The 18,344-nt window shown below is 48.4% G+C and overlaps 1 protein-coding gene across 1 annotated transcript; it reads left to right on the top strand.

The window, feature by feature from the left end:
• The first annotated feature begins 5,660 nt into the window (after positions 1-5,660).
• On the top strand, positions 5,661-17,874 carry CTSZ (cathepsin Z). The gene is made up of 6 exons (XM_061564693.1): positions 5,661-5,818; positions 10,894-11,057; positions 12,515-12,694; positions 13,258-13,408; positions 14,925-15,096; positions 15,724-17,874. Exons 1-6 carry the CDS (start codon positions 5,688-5,690, stop codon positions 15,838-15,840), a joined length of 915 nt encoding a protein of 304 aa, XP_061420677.1. The 5' UTR covers positions 5,661-5,687; the 3' UTR covers positions 15,841-17,874.
• Positions 17,875-18,344: the final 470 nt, after the last annotated feature.

Here is an 18,344-nt window from a genome sequence, read left to right as displayed (position 1 = left end):
CAAGCATGATGTCCTCCTATTGATAGGGACTTCGAGGCCCAGGTAGGAGTCAATTATGACGAGTGCATGTACTGGGGCGGCATTGTGTAAGCAGGGATGTGATATCGGGGTGTGGGGGGGGGCACCGCTGTAACTCTCCGCCGACGTGCACAGCTGACTAACAAATGCAATTGGCTGTGTTGGGTGGTGGCGGGTTTAACAACACATTTATATTTACGCGATTAACCCAAAAAAACATGTATTACGGATACCGACTGCAACAAATCCACCAGCACTCGGGTAGACCATATAGATGGTCTACCCGAATTGTTGCGTTGTGTTCCAGCGTTCTCTGTCATGCTGGAACTCTGCTCGTAAGAAAAACACACACCGTGTTCCAACGATGTGGCTATTTACTGATGTGCCATCTGCACGCAACATGTCCCCAAGTCCACGCACGCGCAATGCCTCACTTCTCCAAGAGTCCCGGGTAGAATTTCCAGAATGATGCCAGATTTATGCTTTCATAACATGAGGCAGAGTTCAATTCAAATTTCAACAGTTGTAGTTTAGCAGCCAATAGGAATCATCTATTCTAGGTTTTAAAAAGAAATAGGCTTTCACGACCAATCGCATCCATGATAGGTTTTTTTGGGTAAGATAACGTAAATATAAATGTGTCATTAAACTCGCCATCACCGAACAGCCAGTTAGTAAGGTTTGTCACGTATACAAAACATGTCAATTAGTTACTAGTTCAGCACACAGGTGTGTTGGAGAGTAAAACCACAATGTTTACAATTTAAGTACGACGTACTCGAATTGGCTGTCGCAGGATAAGTTGTTCTTGGTGGGTGGGGCTCAATCTCCAAGAAAGAATTGGAGTTAATACCTGGCCACTGCTGAGATGTATTGTAAGGTCACGAACCGGTTGAATGCACCTCACCATAGAAAACTTGAAAAACACACTTGTAGAAACGTTTCTTTCAAACATAATTCATAACAGGCAATTGCTATGTCTTCGTTCTGGCAGGCAGGAAAAAGCAACAATTTTGAAACGCGTTTATAGTTAAAGATGCACGCATCGTTACCCTGGCCGGAATTTAGTTTTTACAACCGGTTCAAGGAGGCGGTAGATGTTGTGTGGATCGCAGCGACAACGCCATTGTCTAGGACGTCACCGCAGTCGCAGTTACGTAATTTATTTGATATCCAATTTGTGAAAGGTGTATACACGCCTTTATCCCATGTCGTTGCGTTCCAGGCAATCACAGAGCTGTCATATGCGGAACAGCACAGGGGGATGCTCCTGGAACCAGGTTACTTGGGGGTTTGTAGCGGCGAGAGACGTAACACAGTGTGAACAGGAGTCACACAAGCCGATGGTAAGACTGAGGCTGTTGGGTTTTTTTAAATCCGTAATTGTGGAATGATTTGATGCTGACTGCCGGCCGAATCGCCCTTGAATAAGCTTCTTAGCTCAATGAGCCCTACTCGGGAAATACACTTCTTATTCTGACATTGTCCCCAGGGAACAACATTAGACATCCGTTCTTAAAACCAGAGCACACAGGGCTGAATATATCAATTGAGAGCATGAAGTAGCTGCTGCAGCGATAAGAGTGAAGATAATGAGTAAGGTAATCTGTTTAACACGTAGGCTTTCGCGACCAATATCATCCATAACATAGGTGTTTTAGGTTAGATCTCGTAAATATAAATGTGTCGTTAAACCCGCCACCACCAAACACAGCCAAGGTTTGTCGCGTAATGAGAACATGCCAATTCGTTACTAGTATAGCACACTGGTGTGTTGGAGAGCAAATCCACAACATTTACAATGTGAGTACGCTTACCCCTTAGGTAGATACACTCTGGAAGCGTAAGAGGTTAAAGTGCTCAAAGTGAAGAAGCCATAGAGAGGGCGAGGAAAGTAACGCAGAAGCTTCTCGGTAATGAAAATTGGGAATGCCAGGAGTGGATGCTGATTTTGTCTTGATGGTGGAGTGAGTCTGGTCGACCAATGCACGGGTGAGTACGGGAGTGAGGCTTGGTTAAGTCATTGGGTGACACTAGTGAATGGTAGATCGAGGCTGATAGCCTAAGGCACGGATGAGTGATGGAGTGAGGCTCTATTAAGAGGTGGAGGCCGGTAGACCAGGGCACGGGTGAGTGGTGGAGTGAGACTGGTATGTTGCGCACTCGAAATGGAGGACGTGGGCAGGTGGTCCAAATCAAGGGCAAAGACATTTATTGTGTTCAATCTGTAAAATGCAACATCACGTGTGTCACACACAGCAATCCTCAACCGATTCGCCATTAACCATGTGACTGGTGTACCAGTCCGGTTAATCAATAACAGTTTCACTTAAACCCAATTCAACTACTGATAAACCATTTTTGTCTTTGACAATAACCTTTGCACGTCACTATTCGAATATTACTTTAATCCCAAGCTAAATGTCTATCTACAGTGAGGGAAAAAAGTATTTGATCCCCTGCTGATTTTGTACGTTTGCCCACTGACAAAGAAATGATCAGTCTATAATTTTACACCCATTATCGGTACTGTATGTGTACAGTATACATAATGTACTTGTCACCATTGTACAACTTACGACTGTATATGTGGTCTATTCTCAATAGCATTGCAAGTAGTCATACTCTGGGTGCATGGGCATGGATATAGAATAAACAATATTAGGGTTAGATAATTACAAGTATTAACTACAGTATGTCATCCTTTACAGTGCACAGTGCTAAAACCCCTCCTATTGAATATATCACAAACTAACATTTAAAAGCCAAGCTTGAAGTCTAGAACAAGTCTAGAACATTTATATAACGATCAAAAACAACCTTTGGGTCCTTTACTTGTAAAATGCCACAGCACGTGGTGTCACACACAGCAATCCTCAACTGAGTCGCCATTAACCACGTGACTGGTGTACAAGTGGGGTTAATCAATAACCCTGCCAGCCACCCACAGGCCCAACTCAGTTATCGCAGGCTGGTGTACACACGTGCATTGATGTACTGCACAGCACATCAGGACTTTCATAAAACCACACTTTACTCCCAAGCTGCACGAAAAAATAATTAAAAGAGTGGTTAATTCCTAACGCGCCACAGGTTGACCAGGGCACGGGTGAGTGGTGGGGTGGGACTGGTAGACCACGGCACGGGTGAGTGGTGGGGTGGGAACGGTAGACCACGGCACGGGTGAGTGGTGTGGTGGAACTGGTAGAACACGGCACGGGTGAGTGGTGGGGTGAGACTGGTAGACCACGGCACGGGTGAGTGGTGGGGTGAGACTGGTAGACCACGGCACGGGTGAGTGGTGGGGTGGGAACGGTAGACCACGGCACGGGTGAGTGGTGTGGTGGAACTGGTAGAACACGGCACGGGTGAGTGGTGGGGTGAGACTGGTAGACCACGGCACGGGTGAGTGGTGGGGTGAGACTGGTAGACCACGGCACGGGTGAGTGGTGGGGTGGGAACGGTAGACCACGGCATGGGTGAGTGGTGTGGTGGAACTGGTAGAACACGGCACGGGTGAGTGGTGGGGTGAGACTGGTAGACCACGGCACGGGTGAGTGGTGAGGTGGGACTGGTAGATCACAGCACGGGTGAGTTTTGGGGTGAGACTGGTAGACCACGGCACGGGTGAGTTTTGGGGTGAGACTGGTAGACCACGGCACGGGTGAGTGGTGGGGTGAGACTGGTAGACCACGGCACGGGTGAGTGGTGGGGTGGTACTGGTCGACCACAGCATGGGTGAGTGGTGGGGTGGGACTGGTAGACCACATCACGGGTGAGTGGTGGGGTGGGACTGGTCGACCACGGCACGGGTGAGTGGTGGAGTGAGACTGTTAGACCACGGCACGGGTGAGTGGTGGGGTGAGGCTGGTAGACCACGGCACGGGTGAGTGGTGGAGTGAGACTGTTAGACCACGGCATGGGTGAGTGGTGGGGTGAGGCTGGTAGACCACGGCACGGGTGAGTGGTGGGGTGAGGCTGGTAGACCACGGCACGGGTGAGTGGTGGGGTGATGGCTGGTAGACCACGGCAACGGGTGGAGGGGTGGGTGAGGCTGGTAGACCACGGCCCGGGTGAGTGGTGGGGTGTGAACGGTTGACCACGGCACGGGGTGAGTTGGTGGGAGTGAGAACTGTTGACCACGGCACGGGTGAGTGGTGGGTGGGGCTGGTAGACACAGCACGGGTGAGTGGTGGGGTGAGATGCTAGACCACGGCACGGGTGAGTGGTGGGTGGACTGGTAGACCACGGCACGGGTGAGTGGTGGGTGGGACTGGTAGACCACGGCACGGGTGAGTGGTGGGTGGGACTGTAGACCACGGCACGGGTGAGTGGTGGGTGGGACTGGTAGACCACGCACGGGTGAGTTGGTGGGGTGAGACTGGTAGACCACGGCACGGGGAGTGGGGAGGTGAGACTGGTAGACCACGGCAGGGTGAGTGGTGGGGTGGACTTGGTAGACCACGGCACGGGTGAGTGGTGGAGTGAGACTGGTAGACCACGGCACGGGTGAGTGGTGGGGTGGGACTGGTCGACCACGGCACGGGTGAGTGGTGGGGTGAGGCTGTTAGACCACAGCACGGGTGAGTGGTGGGGTGAGGCTGGTAGACCACGGCACGGGTGAGTGGTGGAGTGAGACTGTTAGACCACAGCACGGGTGAGTGGTGGGGTGAGGCTGGTAGACCACGGCACGGGTGAGTGGTGGGGTGAGGCTGGTAGACCACGGCACGGGTGAGTGGTGGGGTGGGAACGGTTGACCACGGCACGGGTGAGTGGTGGAGTGAGACTGTTAGACCACGGCACGGGTGAGTGGTGGGTGGGGCTGGTAGACCACAGCACGGGTGAGTGGTGGGGTGAGACTGGTAGACCACGGCACGGGTGAGTGGTGGAGTGAGGCTGGTAGACCACGGCACGGGTGAGTGGTGGAGTGAGGCTGGTAGACCACGGCACGGGTGAGTGGTGGGGGGACTGGTAGACCACGGCACGGGTGAGTGGTGGGTGGGGACTGGTAGACCACGGCACGGGTGAGTGGTGGGGTGGACTGGTAGACCACGGCACGGGTGAGTGGTGGGTGGGACTGGTAGACCACGGCACGGGTGAGTGGTGGGGTGAGACTGGTAGACCACGGCACGGGTGAGTGGTGGTGGAGTGGGACTAGTAGATCACAGCACGGGTGAGTGGGGGGTGGGGCTGGTAGACCACGGCACGGGTGAGTGGTGGGGGGCTGGTAGACCACAGCACGGGTGAGTGGTGGGGTGAGACTGGTAGACCACGGCACGGGTGAGTGGTGGAGTGAGGCTGGTAGACCACGGCACGGGTGAGTGGTGGAGTGAGGCTGGTAGACCACAGCACGGGTGAGTGGTGGGGTGGGACTGGTAGACCACGGCACGGGTGAGTGGTGGGGTGGGACTGGTAGACCACGGCACGGGTGAGTGGTGGGGTGGGCTGGTAGACCACGGCACGGGTGAGTGGTGGGTGGGACTGGTAGACCACAGCACGGGTGAGTGGTGGGGTGGGGCTGGTAGACCACGGCACGGGAGGGGGGGGGGTGAGGCTCGGGCGAGTGGTGGGGTGGAGGGCTCGGGCGAGTGGTAGGCGCAGTGGGCTGAGGCTGGTATCCCCCCCCTATATAAGGCCGCGCCATCCATGAGCCGCCAGACTCGAGTACAATGGCGGCGTCTTGTCTCTGTGCCGTTTTCGGCCTCCTCGCTTTGCTCTCTCTCTTCCTCGTCTCTGCCATGGCGAACGAAGCCCGCGGGTGCTTCTCTCCGGCGCACGACAGACACCTCATGGGAGTGAGGTGAGAGAGAGAGGCAGAGAGACAGGGAGCCCAGTCACTCTGAGCAGCGCTTGTGAGTTACTGCGGACGTACTGTACCGGCACAGGAATGTGGAGTGTGCAACTGAGCGTACGTGGAAAGTGGCTGGCGCAGTAGTTCGACCAACATTGGCGAATATCGGAACCGGTCTTGGGTCTCCCTTAGGTCGACTCGGCCTTGACTGTTTAAACATCCGCGCGGTCACCAGTGACCCTCACGCAGGAGGCCCACGGGCTCTGGGTTCTCAAGTCTCACGAGTTGGTGGTTTTTAGCCCGATCACCAATGACTGGCACAGACACACCACATGTACCATGTACGACCGTCTTGTCTCACTCTCACCATTGTCCAATACTTGTGTGACGCACCAACAACCTCTCCGTGGGAGGCTGCTTATCGGGGATGTTTCTCAAATCACCACAGATTTGACATTTAGGTGTTTTTATTGTGAAACTTAACTTTGGGAATGTCCAAACCCTTCCTGTCCTTTGGTTTATAATGAATACAGTTTAACACGTAGGCTTTCGCGACTAATGTTATTCATAATCAACGTTTTTGGGACACATTTTTACTGATTGGCCGTGTCGGGTGGTGGAGGGTTACGACACATTTATAAATAAACGCGATCTAAACCCAAAAACGTTGATTATGATTATACTGAATACAGTACGCAAACAACTTGCTTCCTTCTCAAACCCGTGCCACCGCAAAAAACCCAAAGTACTTGTTTAGACATCCCATCGGCCACACGGCCTTCTGAAAGGGCGATTTGGGCTGCAATTGGGACAGCTCTGGGCTGATTTCGACATTAAATGTCTTATCTGTTGAGTCACATTTGCTTGACAAAGACTTTAACAGACTTTTGGAGCAAATGCTGTTAGCGAGTAGCATCATTGGTTCAACAAACACTCTTGTTTAGATTTGGCTTAAAGTGTTGCTCCTTTCATTAACGATTTTCGGTTGAAGGGACTAATGTATTATTAACTGGACGAGCCTCTGAGTCTACGGGACTTGCACAGCTGTGTCTATGGGATCTTTTTTTGTCAGCATCAAAGTGTTGAAAAAAAATAATAGGCGTTTATCCTTCGGAAATGAAACGGAGAGGCGTTAAGATGTTAAAATAACCAAAAGATACATTTTTTTCGCAAGGCGTCAAGTCTGTATTAATCACACATACTTGTGGCCAAACATGCTCTGATGATTATGAATGCAGTCTTTGAAACTGGCCTACACCAGTGCCGGCAGCCTTTGTTGTGGCCATGTCTCACCAGTTCTATATCTACGTGACATTTGTGTTGCACGTTTGCCACATGAACCTCATGGCGGGACCTCAGAGTACCATTAGCCTCCGGCTCTCGCATAAACATTAGAATGTAAGCTTCAAATCTAGAATTAGAATGTAAACAAAAACTTTGCACATTTTAACTAATGGGTTTGAAGAATGGTGTCAAGTGTTGTCTTGTTAAACGATGCCTTTAAAACTGAAAACCACTTACCTGCAGTACCTCTATTCAAATACACCATCTAAAATAGAATTTACACCCCTCTGTCAATTATCGTGTTTCTCAGTGTTGATTAGTGAACACACTTTGTAAACAGTTAATAAAATAGTACGCGTTTTCAATGCTCTGTTCATATTGTAACAAGCGTTTATACCAATGTCACGCTACAGAGTAGTGGGGTCGCCACTCCTCTTAACCGCATTGATACGAGCGGTATGTGGCGACTATGGCTTAACCGCAGAAAAGCCAATCTGCACAGATGCATACGGACACGAGAAGTATTATCAAACAGGAGGAATTAACGGTGCAACGCATCTCATCTGTTAAATATCTGGACACGACAGGACAGGAGAATGATCCGCGCCAGGTGGTTCATGGCGTCTATGTGCGTGGTGGGACGGAGTCGCCAAAACTAAATACATTTATTACGATTTTGACTTCCGTTTATTCGGGACCCCGGGGTCATGCCATAAGGTTCACATGTATGTGTCGTTTATGTCGACCTGACGCCTTGCAAAAGGTGTCTGCAGTATTCGGTGTTTGAACACCTGAAAACACCCGTTTTTCTTGCCAGAAAGGGGTAAAAGCCTCTTCTTATTTAACGCGGCTGTATTGTAAAAACTACCCTCATTCAGGGAAGCAAGGACTGTTAAATAAGTGCTCTCCTAGTTTCAGATTATGCCGGTGTCTTGAAGTAGAAGTGTGTAACAACACTCATTAAACACTGGAGTCGGCGATGATGATGATGATGCTGCTTGCTACGTTGGCAGTGGTTCACAGCCACGCAAACTCAACGCGTTCGTCAATAACTCTTTTACGTAAAAATAAATAAAACATTTTATACAACGCTTTTGAGCCATAGCCCTTCGAATACTCTGGTTTGCGTGCTGTGGAGTAAGGACATTGCCTGAATCGTCACCTATTCGTTTTTTTCTTTTAAGGCCACAGTTTGATTGACCAATGTTATATTGAGATAATTAAAATGAAATGTAAAAACACAAGAACCCCGTGTTACTGGGAGTGTGTTATTTTATAGAGTAAAGACCAACAGTGTACAGTATGCCATATGCCAGGTACAGTATGTCCGACGGTTCACCGTCCCCCCCATCCCCCACCACGCTCCCCAATCAACAACAATAGCCGCCATTTGCCACCAAGTGGCTGTGACCCTTCCACTGCGTTTGTGCCAGGATAGGTGCACCATACGGCCACGTCAAGGGTGGAAGTCTCGCTGGTGGGAGCTCGCGGGACAGTCCCAGTTGCCATCGGTTGACAGATGACTGGCAGATGCACCACCAGGCTCTGCTGCGTTATAGTCACCCGTCGCTTCTCCGCCTCTCCGTTGTTGCTGATGGGCGACTGCCTCCAACTGCCCAGTGGCGCCCTTCAGGGGCCTCCCCCCACCATGGAGCATTGTGTGACATGTATGCTACTTGAACATATTCTTAGATTTTTTTAGGTAAAGTCACGTAGGTAAAAACATTAAAAAGGAAAATAAAATGAAAATAAAATAAAAATCACGACGTTTCGGAGGCAACACAAGCTTCCGTCTTCAGGTGGTACCGTCACAGCCACGACGGCTGGATCAAGTAAATGAGAGATTGTAGGAGCTACCACTCCGTTTATATAATGGTTGAAGATGGTGGTGGGGCAACCATTATAACCATTATATCTTCAACCATTATATAAACGGAGTGGTAGCTCCTACAATTTCTCATTTACTTGATACAGCCGTCGTCGCTGTGACGGTACCACCTGAAGACGGAAGCTTGTGTTGCCTCCGAAACGTCGTGATTTTTATTTTATTTTCATTTTATTTTACTTTTTAATGTTTTTACCTACGTGACTTTACCGAAAAAACCTAAGAATATGAATCATTGCAGTCACGAAAGCTTCAAATCTAGAAATACTTGAACATAGTTTATACATTCTACACAATGCCTTAGTTATCGTGCATTTTCTGATACATTACGCATTGCATAACACATTCTAGAGTATAAAGTACAGTGAAACCTCGTTATTTCGGTATTTGATCATTCATATTTGTGGATAATTCGGCACGGCTGCGCTTATATGCAGTATTAGTAATTCGCCATGAGCTTAATTGCCGTACCGAAGGGTCCAATTTCGGCATGCACGTGCAGCGACTTTGCGCGCTATTACCAAAACAACGACTCAGTCTAGTGGCGGCGTACGTGGTGAGCGTTAGTGCAGACCTGTTGCTTTGGACTTCTCAGAAATGTAATCTGCAACAACATCAAGTCGTAATGGAAAGGGATTGAAGTATAAATCCCTTAGTCTGCGACACAAATCCAAAGTTTTGTATATAATTGATGCATGGTGTGTGTTTAATGTGTATGGTGTGTGGGTTTGGAAAAAAAATTGGATTTTTTTTCTATTTGTGCAGAAGGCACTGCGGAGTATCATTGTACATCATTCAGAATATTGGATAATTTGGGAAGGCCAGAGCCTCATGTGGCGAATTTACTCTACGCACATTATATTTACTGTTGTTTTGCAATTCTCACATTTTACGAATGTCTTTAGTCAGCTGACCTCGTACGGCTTATGCAAAATCCAGCTAGCCTCGGTTTTACTGTATTGAATGTACAGTGCTCTTAGCATTGTCTAGACCAGGGGTCGGCAACCAAAATAACAAGAAGAGACATTTCTTTCCAATTCGGTACAAAATTCAGTATTTCAAGAGCCGCAATGCATCTGAGTACATACTGTACGTACGTACATATCGTCAAGAAGCAGCCCGTAAAGAGCTGCATGCGGCTCCGGAGCCGTAGGTTGCCGACCCCTGGTCTAGACAACCAATTCACTTTAGGTGAATGTGTGGGCCGTACTATTGACTAAGCTCTAGACCATCAACTCGAGCCGAATGTGTATGTATGTGTGTATATCTCTGCGTGTCATGCGTCGCGTATGCATGTATGTTTTGTGTATCTTTAGGCTCGTGCATCTGTGTATCGAGCATGAGTGCGTGTACGTATTCATCTTTGTATCCATACGTATATGTGGTTGCGCACGCCTGTAATCGACCACTGTGGAGGCAGCGAGGGTTGAGGGATCGCACAAATGTGGGCATCGAGGTATCGTACCCTAGCTCATTGCTTCCATCTGTACAGGGCAAGAGAGTTACACCTTTGCGTGCATGGGGTTTTCTCCGGGTGCTCCGTTTTCCTCCCACTTGTATTAACAATCTTTAATTGGCTCAAATCCTCTTAAAATAAAAAAAACACAATGCAGGACCCTCCTGAAAACGAGTCGTATGACTTGGTATTTTCTGGATAAGTAAGGAAATCAACAAGACATTAAAATATTTGTCTCTGTGTCACCGCATGTCTCAGTGTCTTGTTTTTTGCTACCCAGTCCCTATAGGAGTAGTGTCAGTGTGTATTGTTTTATTATAATGATGATGATCATGATCGTAATATTGTGCGTGTGTTTATGTATATCTGTCTCAGTATATCCATGTGTCCATTTGTTTCCCAGGACTTACCTGTGCATGTGTGTGTGTCTCCACACCCCGGCATGTGTCTGGTTGGTAGGACCTACCCGCGGCCCCATGAGAGCATGTCTGTACAGGATCTGCCGGTCGCGTGGGACTGGAGGGACGTAGGACGGAGGAACTTTGTGAGTCCGACTCGCAACCAGCACATCCCACAATACTGCGGCTCCTGCTGGGCCATGGGATCCACCAGCGCCATGGCCGGTAGGTGCATGGAGGGAGTTGGGGGCCAGGGAGGGGGTAAAGATTTCATTGATATTATCACCAGTGGTGTTGGCTTATGTTGTTGCCCTGGAGACCGGGATATCAATGATCGATGTTCGCTCGTCGTGAATTCTCACTTAACAGAGTGGGTCGTGTGAAGGCTGCCATCTTTCACTCCAAGCACCTTTTGAAAGACCCAACACAGAAGATCTCTGGGTTTGATCTTTCACTAAGCTCATGGTCCACCCAAAATCGCATCCACTGCACAAACCCGATGTACAAATGGAAAATGAAAAACTCTCCAGTGTGCGATTTGTGGTCATCCAGAACGGACCGTGCAAAGTATAACGACGCAATGCCCGATCCACAAATACGAAGGAGACATCAGTGATACATTTTGCTGCTCCTGGCGTGGTTATCTGGGCTTGACCACCTGGATGCGAAATTGTAGTCGTTACTCTGCATCTACATTAGCTATACAAAAGAAGAAGAGGCCAGTGGTGGGTGGTGATAATGAATTGAATGCCACCACTGGTGGTGGTCATGGTGGAGGAGGTGGTTTTTGTAACGTTGGTGGAGATGGTGAAGGTGATGGTCATAATAATGATTTCGACTTATTATTCTCAAAGAGAGATATCGACTCGGAGGCTTTGAGGATGAACTACAGTCGAGCGTGAAGGCAGCAGCCATGCGGCAAGCCCGCACCAACAATTGCCCCAGTTCTGCGGTCCTCTGTATATTAAGGTGTTATTGGCCAATTAATGCATGTTTACACGTGGGAGGACACCCGAACAGCTGTAGAAAACCCATATGTGATGAAGGGGAAATATCGAGTCGGTATCAAAAATAAGAATAGGTTTTGCCCTTTCTGTCAATAAAACATGTGTTAAGATGTTCAACACCAAATAAATTCATAGCTCAGGTTTAGCAGTTTTATGTACATACAATACTATATGCAACTACTCACATTGTCTTTGTATTGTTTGCCTTTTGGCATTCTCTGGTCTAACACTGGTGAGACAAAGCTATAAAGAAGGCTGTCTTTGTTGACCAATCCGTTTCAAATACAATGCATACATTATCAGAGCATGTTTGTGAGTGTTTTTGCATGGCATGCCACAAGTATGTGTGGTTTATGCAGACTTAATGTATATTTGGTGTTTGAACATCTACACACTGTTTTATTGCCAGAAAGAGCAAAATGTATTATTATATATGCGAGGGGGAAACACTGTCTCATACGGACGGAACAGGGTGGAGTCTGAATTTTTGCTTAACTGCCTTCCGGCGACTCGGGGTATGGCACACCTTCAATGCCCCCACAGAAAGAGAATTTCACAATCATCTGTGCAATTCACCAATCGACGCCTCCACAGTGCCGGTTTACAGGCGTGTGTAGCCACCACCGCCCGGCTTATAATCAGGATGTCTCCACCTCCTCCTCTCTCCTTTTCTAGACCGCATCAACATCCGGCGTGGCGGAGTCTGGCCACTGGCCTATCTCTCTGTGCAGCATGTGATCGACTGTGGAGGCGCTGGCTCCTGTGAGGGAGGAGACCACATGGGAGTGTGGAAATTCGCTCACACGCACGGCGTGCCGGACGAGACGTGTAACAACTATCAGGCTAAGGACCAAGGTGAGACGCACACGGGGGCATGTTGGACGTGACGTGTAATAACCAGATGGATCTACTATTGCTGTTTTTTTTTACCAGGTTAAGCCCACTGAACTATGATCTATCTTTCAGAGACGACCTGACTACACATGGCTTATGATGTGGGAATTTATAGTAGCCAAATAAACTAATATTGGTCGCGAAAGCCTACGTGTTAAACCAAATAAACAAATGGAATGTTTCTAAATGTGGAGGGCAAAACTATTTACCAGAGAAAGACAATGCATTCGTGAAAGATGAAATGTATTCACAAGAGAGATAGGAAATCCATTTACGTGAGAGTGGAATTGTATTCACGAAGGACAGATAGCAGATACGTTCACCAGAGATATCGGATGTGTTCACTCGAGAAAGGAGATGCATTCTCTGGTGACCATGAAGATGGTCATTCCGGTGATAATGATGTTGATGATATTACTGCCGATAATGTTGCTGATGCTGCTACTGCTGCTGCTACTACTACTGATTCTGATGATGCTACTGCTGGTGATGATGATGCTACTATTGCTGATGCTGACCCGCAGACTGCAATGGGTTCAATGAATGTGGCACATGCACCACATTTGGGGTTTGCTTCAACATCAAGAACTTCACCCGGTGGAGAGTGGGCGACTACGGCGCGGTCACGGGGAGAGAGAACATGCAACGCGAGATCTACAAGAACGGACCTATCAGGTGAGGGGAACTAGTGAAATGGGTGGGTAATTTCGTGAGTGGATTAGTTAGTGACCGACCATGTACATCTCAAAAATTGATGTATGCAGGTTATGGTCCTTTATGCACAGGGCACAAACCTCGACAACGTGCCAATATTCTTAATAGCTGGTCGAATATTATTGGAGGCATTTTTATGTCGCTGGAGAGTGATCATATCCTTCCAAAACCACCACGCATATTCCACCTGAACGATTGCGCAGCGGACGCCACTCATGATGTGTCCTCCTGCGGTAGCCCATTGCACTATGACCCCACTGAAAATAAATCTTGGGTTATCATGGATAGAAGCCTGACCTTTCTCGCCCCACATAAAACACGTCTGTGAATACATGAAATCCAGAATCGCCCTGCTGTAGAAACTTGGAGGAATGACCTGGGGGCGCCTCGGCTGATGTGCTGTGAACTGCCACACCCTATCACTGGTCTACTCAGCGGCACAAATAACACAATGCGGATTATAACCGGAATACTGAAACCGGCACCAATCTCCGTGGCTCCTTGTTCTGGAGAACATTCTGCCGCCAAATATCCGCACAGACAAACTTTAAGGGAGTTTACACAACTCCTTGCCAACGACAACTTGCCCATCAACCAGGGCCTCAACATTCTACCTCGCTACTGTCTCAAGTCCTGATGATCTCCCTTCTGGGAATGCATTGTCACCATCCTGGAATCGTACAAACGTGGAACTTCTTTCGTACCATACGTAGCCAACCGTGCTAATTGGAGGTGCGGGGTAAGGGGAGCAAATTGAACACAAAAAGCAGTTCTTGCCAGGATTCGGAGGAATGCTACTGAACAATGGAATAACACTGACGTCCAAAATAAACACCTCATTCGAGATCCAAACCTTACGCCTCCTGTTTTTTTTTATTTTCTCAAAACATCAACAAACTGTTGCTAACGTCTCCTTTGTGAATGGAAAATTAGAAGACAAGCCGCAGTGCGAATGCGGCCATGCAACGCAAACTATGGAATATATCGTAAACCACTTTGTTCTGCGCTCCCTCAAATGGAGGAATAGTACATTTATACAAACTCTCTCCTGAATGCCTCTCGTGTCCAGCAGACTTTGACATTGGCAATTAGCTCCTGAACAAGTTGCCGTATGCAATAATAATAGTAGGTGAGCAGGTGAGTTAATGAGTGGGTGAGCGAGTTGGAGTGCATAGCTGTGGTTTGACCACGACTGATGATGCTTGTATAAGTGTATATGCGTGTGTTCATATATACACATGTATTCATGTCTCTGTGTGTGCAACTCTGTCTCCGTGTTTCTTTGTGTCTCGGTGTTTCCATGTATGTGTATGACTTTGTCTCTATGTGTGTGTCTCATGACTTTGTCTTTATGTGTGTGTGTGTGTGTCTCCCGACTTTGTCTCTGTGTGTGTGTGTGTGTCTCCCGACTTTGTCTCTGTGTGTGTGTGTGTCTCCCGACTATGTCCATCTCTGTGTGTGTGTGTGCGTGTCTCAGCTGTGGACTGATGTCCACCTCGAAGTTCCACAACTACACCGGCGGCCTCTACACGGAGTTCATTCCTACCCCCTTTGAGAATCATATCGTGTCGGTGGTCGGGTGGGGCGTGGACAAGGAGGAGGGAGGCGCTGAGTACTGGGTTGTCCGCAATTCCTGGGGAGAGCCCTGGGTGAGTCGTCGTTGTGTGGTGTGACCTTTTATAGTTGTTTGCTCACTGGAAGAGTAGGGGGCGACGGTGGCGATATGTTACCTACCTCGCCTGTTACGCAGAATGTTGTGGGTTCGATACTGACCTGATGCGTGTGTATTCGGAGTTTGCACGTCTCCCTGTGGTTGTGTGGGATTTTTCTCCGTTTTTTTCCCTCCACGTGTAGAAACGTGAGTATAGAGTATTTGCCTGATAAATATCCACTTGATAAGCCACTTCGTTCAGCCATCATTTGTGGCCAGATCGCTTCTGGTAAAATAAAAATGGTAAATAAAATAGGTGCATGAATGAGTGGGTGTGCGGTGGCACAATGGTTATCGCTATGCGCTACAAACCTAGCAATCCAAGTTCGATTCTTGCCGACAACCAACATCAGTGTCGAAATATCTGAACCAGTCTCAGGCCCTTCCCTCAGTCGACTCGGCCTCAAATGAGCACTTGGTGCAATGTGCTTTGCCGCCCTTCATAGGTGCTTGCATTCCTCCAGTCGGAATAAAGATTCTGATTCTGTTAACAGCACTTGCCCCAACAATCTGTTCAGGCTCAATGGGGGATCTTTGTCTTTGTGTGTATCTCTGTGTGAGTCAGGGAGAGAACGGCTGGGCTCGGATCGTGACGAGCTCCTACAAGGGCGGAAAAGGGAACGACTACAACCTGGGCATCGAGCAAGACTGCGCTTATGGGGACCCCATCATTTCCCCTTAATGCCCCATATCCCTCCCCCTCTATCCCCAACCACTAACCCTTACGGCATCCTATAATAACCATATCCCCGTCTCTTCCAATCACTAACCCTAACATCTATAAACCCTATCCCTAACTCTCTAAACCCTAACCATAACGCTTAATCTCTAAAATCTAGACATATCCCCTGTCCTCTAACCCCCCCTCTGTCTCTGCCACATACAAAGCAATGTCTGGGGGTTTTTAATCAGGAACATCGACTCTTGATGCTTTTACTTTTAATCGGTGCACGGCTAACAAGTACTAATTATCACAAATCCAGTGGGTTTTACATATCCCTTATTTTAATATCACGTTTGCACCAGTGTTATGGTTTGTGCTATCGGCGTCGCATCACAGGATGAAGGATCTATTTGGAAACCCTCGCGGTGAGCAGTGCACCACCCTGTATGTTAGAGGACAGCCTGCAGAAGTGGATATCACAGAGCTTCTTGTCCACACAGAAGGCAGCACTTTCTCAACCGCCCCGCCATATCAGAGTAATGTTCACGTGACACTTTTTAAACCATTGTTTATTCTCAGAGCTGGAATGTAGCCAAATTAAGCGCGAAACCAAATTTAATGTGCTCAGGGTGTTTTTGTGAATGTATTGGCAATTGGGCTGAGACCAACTCGCTGCACTTTTGAGTCTGAGTCTTCGTGCCTCTGTGTGAGCCACTGCTAACTGGGCTGAGGCCATTGGATTGGAACCCAGGACCAGCAGAGATATCACACCCGCCACTGATGTTGATCGTGGGCAGGATTAAAACTCAGGCAGGTTCATAGCACAGTGTGCTAACCACTGAACCTTCTTTCCTCCCGCCCCCCATCATCATCACGTGTCTGTGTCAAATGTGTAAGGTTAATGGTGGTGAGGTGCGCTACTTGACAGAAGGGACTCCACTAGAGGGAGCTCAAGAGCCCCTATAGAGGGTATTTGGCCTACTCTTCCACTCTGGCCTAGACGTGTCAAATGTGTGCTCGTTTTAATGCGTGACATTGGGTTATGCGTTCTTTTTTTTTACATTTTCTGTCTTTTCTTGTTGAACGCGAATGGATATTTTTCATATTTGCAAGTGATTTTGTAATACCAATTGCAGCGCTTGGGTTTTATGACGGTAATTGTGATTGTTTTTAATTCTGAATAAGCTCCGAGGCGTGCTTCACGAATTCATTATTTCAATCGAATCCCCCCCAGCCCCCTCAAAAAGGACACGGTGAGAGAGTCCTGGAGGTGGGGGTGTAACCTACACCAGGACCGGTGAGAATTCACGAGTCTAGTATGGTAATTATTTGCCAGAGTGATCTGGGCCATTAGTCTGCCTGTTGTGGGCGATTAATTCGCTGTCCAGTCCCAATTGAGTGACGTGCAGGTAACTTTTGAATTGGGCAAATCATACTGAGAGAATTGGGCCCAGGAATGAATCGCCAAGTGGATCTTCACCTCCGATTAGCACGGCGCTACCCAAGTTCAACATACATAAACCTTGGATACCCATAATGCCCATGTGCCAACAACATTTTAGAATATGTTTTAACAAATGAGTAGTAATACACTTGATTATTGCAGTGTTTGTTTCTCAACTACTCATCGGTAACTTCGGGAGCCAATATAAATACTTTTATTTGGTAACAAAAATAAACATTTCGGGCTACAACTCATTCCTTCTGTCTCTCAGGGCTTTCTGTGCTACCAAGAAGGGCCGTTGTCCAAAACACCCCCGATTACATATTAGTCATCGAAGGCAAATGTGTCGAGACACGTTCCGCTCACAAAGGCGTGCAGGCTTAAGGTGCAGCCCTGCAAGAGCACGCACACGCCGTTGATTGCGGAAGGGCCTCTACCCGCGGGAGCTTTAAAGCTCTTGAGTGGTATTTTGGCCTCTGTACCAGCGCATACGCACACTGTTCCCGACCACATCCGACCTGCCAAGCGACTGATACGTAATGATGTGGGGGGTTCTCTTTTTACCCCCCCCCCCCCACCAAATCAAATAAAGGCGATATCAAAGATTATTCACGTGTCCCTGTTTAAATGAAGACGAGCTTTCAGAGGTAGTTGAGATCAGCCAGTCGTCCACAGGCTCGGTAGCTGGCAGCCGGTGTGTGTTGTTCCACTCTCGGCCTCTAGCTGAACCATTCACGAAGTCTGCGCACTCTATCCATGTTATATTGCTGTGCCATGAGGAAGCGAAAGTGATGGCAAATCACTGCCGCGCGAGTTCCATCCGCGCGATGTGCGAACGTTGCGCGCGGTTGAGCTGAATTGTTAACGATGTCAACACGGGCGACCACGCCATCGGCACACGTTCAAAAACAAATAGACGAGTGCGGCATCTAAACGCAAGTAGCCGTAAACTTTAAATGTTGAGGTCACGCCGATGGAAAAAAATGCGATTTCGCAACACCACCACCACCCACAAACACCGCCGCCACCACCACCGCCCACGAGCTGTCTCATCGGCAAGTGCGAGCCGCACCCCCCC

The sequence above is a fragment of the Lethenteron reissneri genome, chromosome 33, assembly GCF_015708825.2.
Source record: "Lethenteron reissneri isolate LAM-NWPU_2019-01 chromosome 33, ASM1570882v1, whole genome shotgun sequence".
NCBI lineage: Eukaryota > Metazoa > Chordata > Hyperoartia > Petromyzontiformes > Petromyzontidae > Lethenteron > Lethenteron reissneri.
Note: the sequence above shows the minus strand (reverse complement) of the source record. Positions and strands in the feature narration are given on the sequence as shown.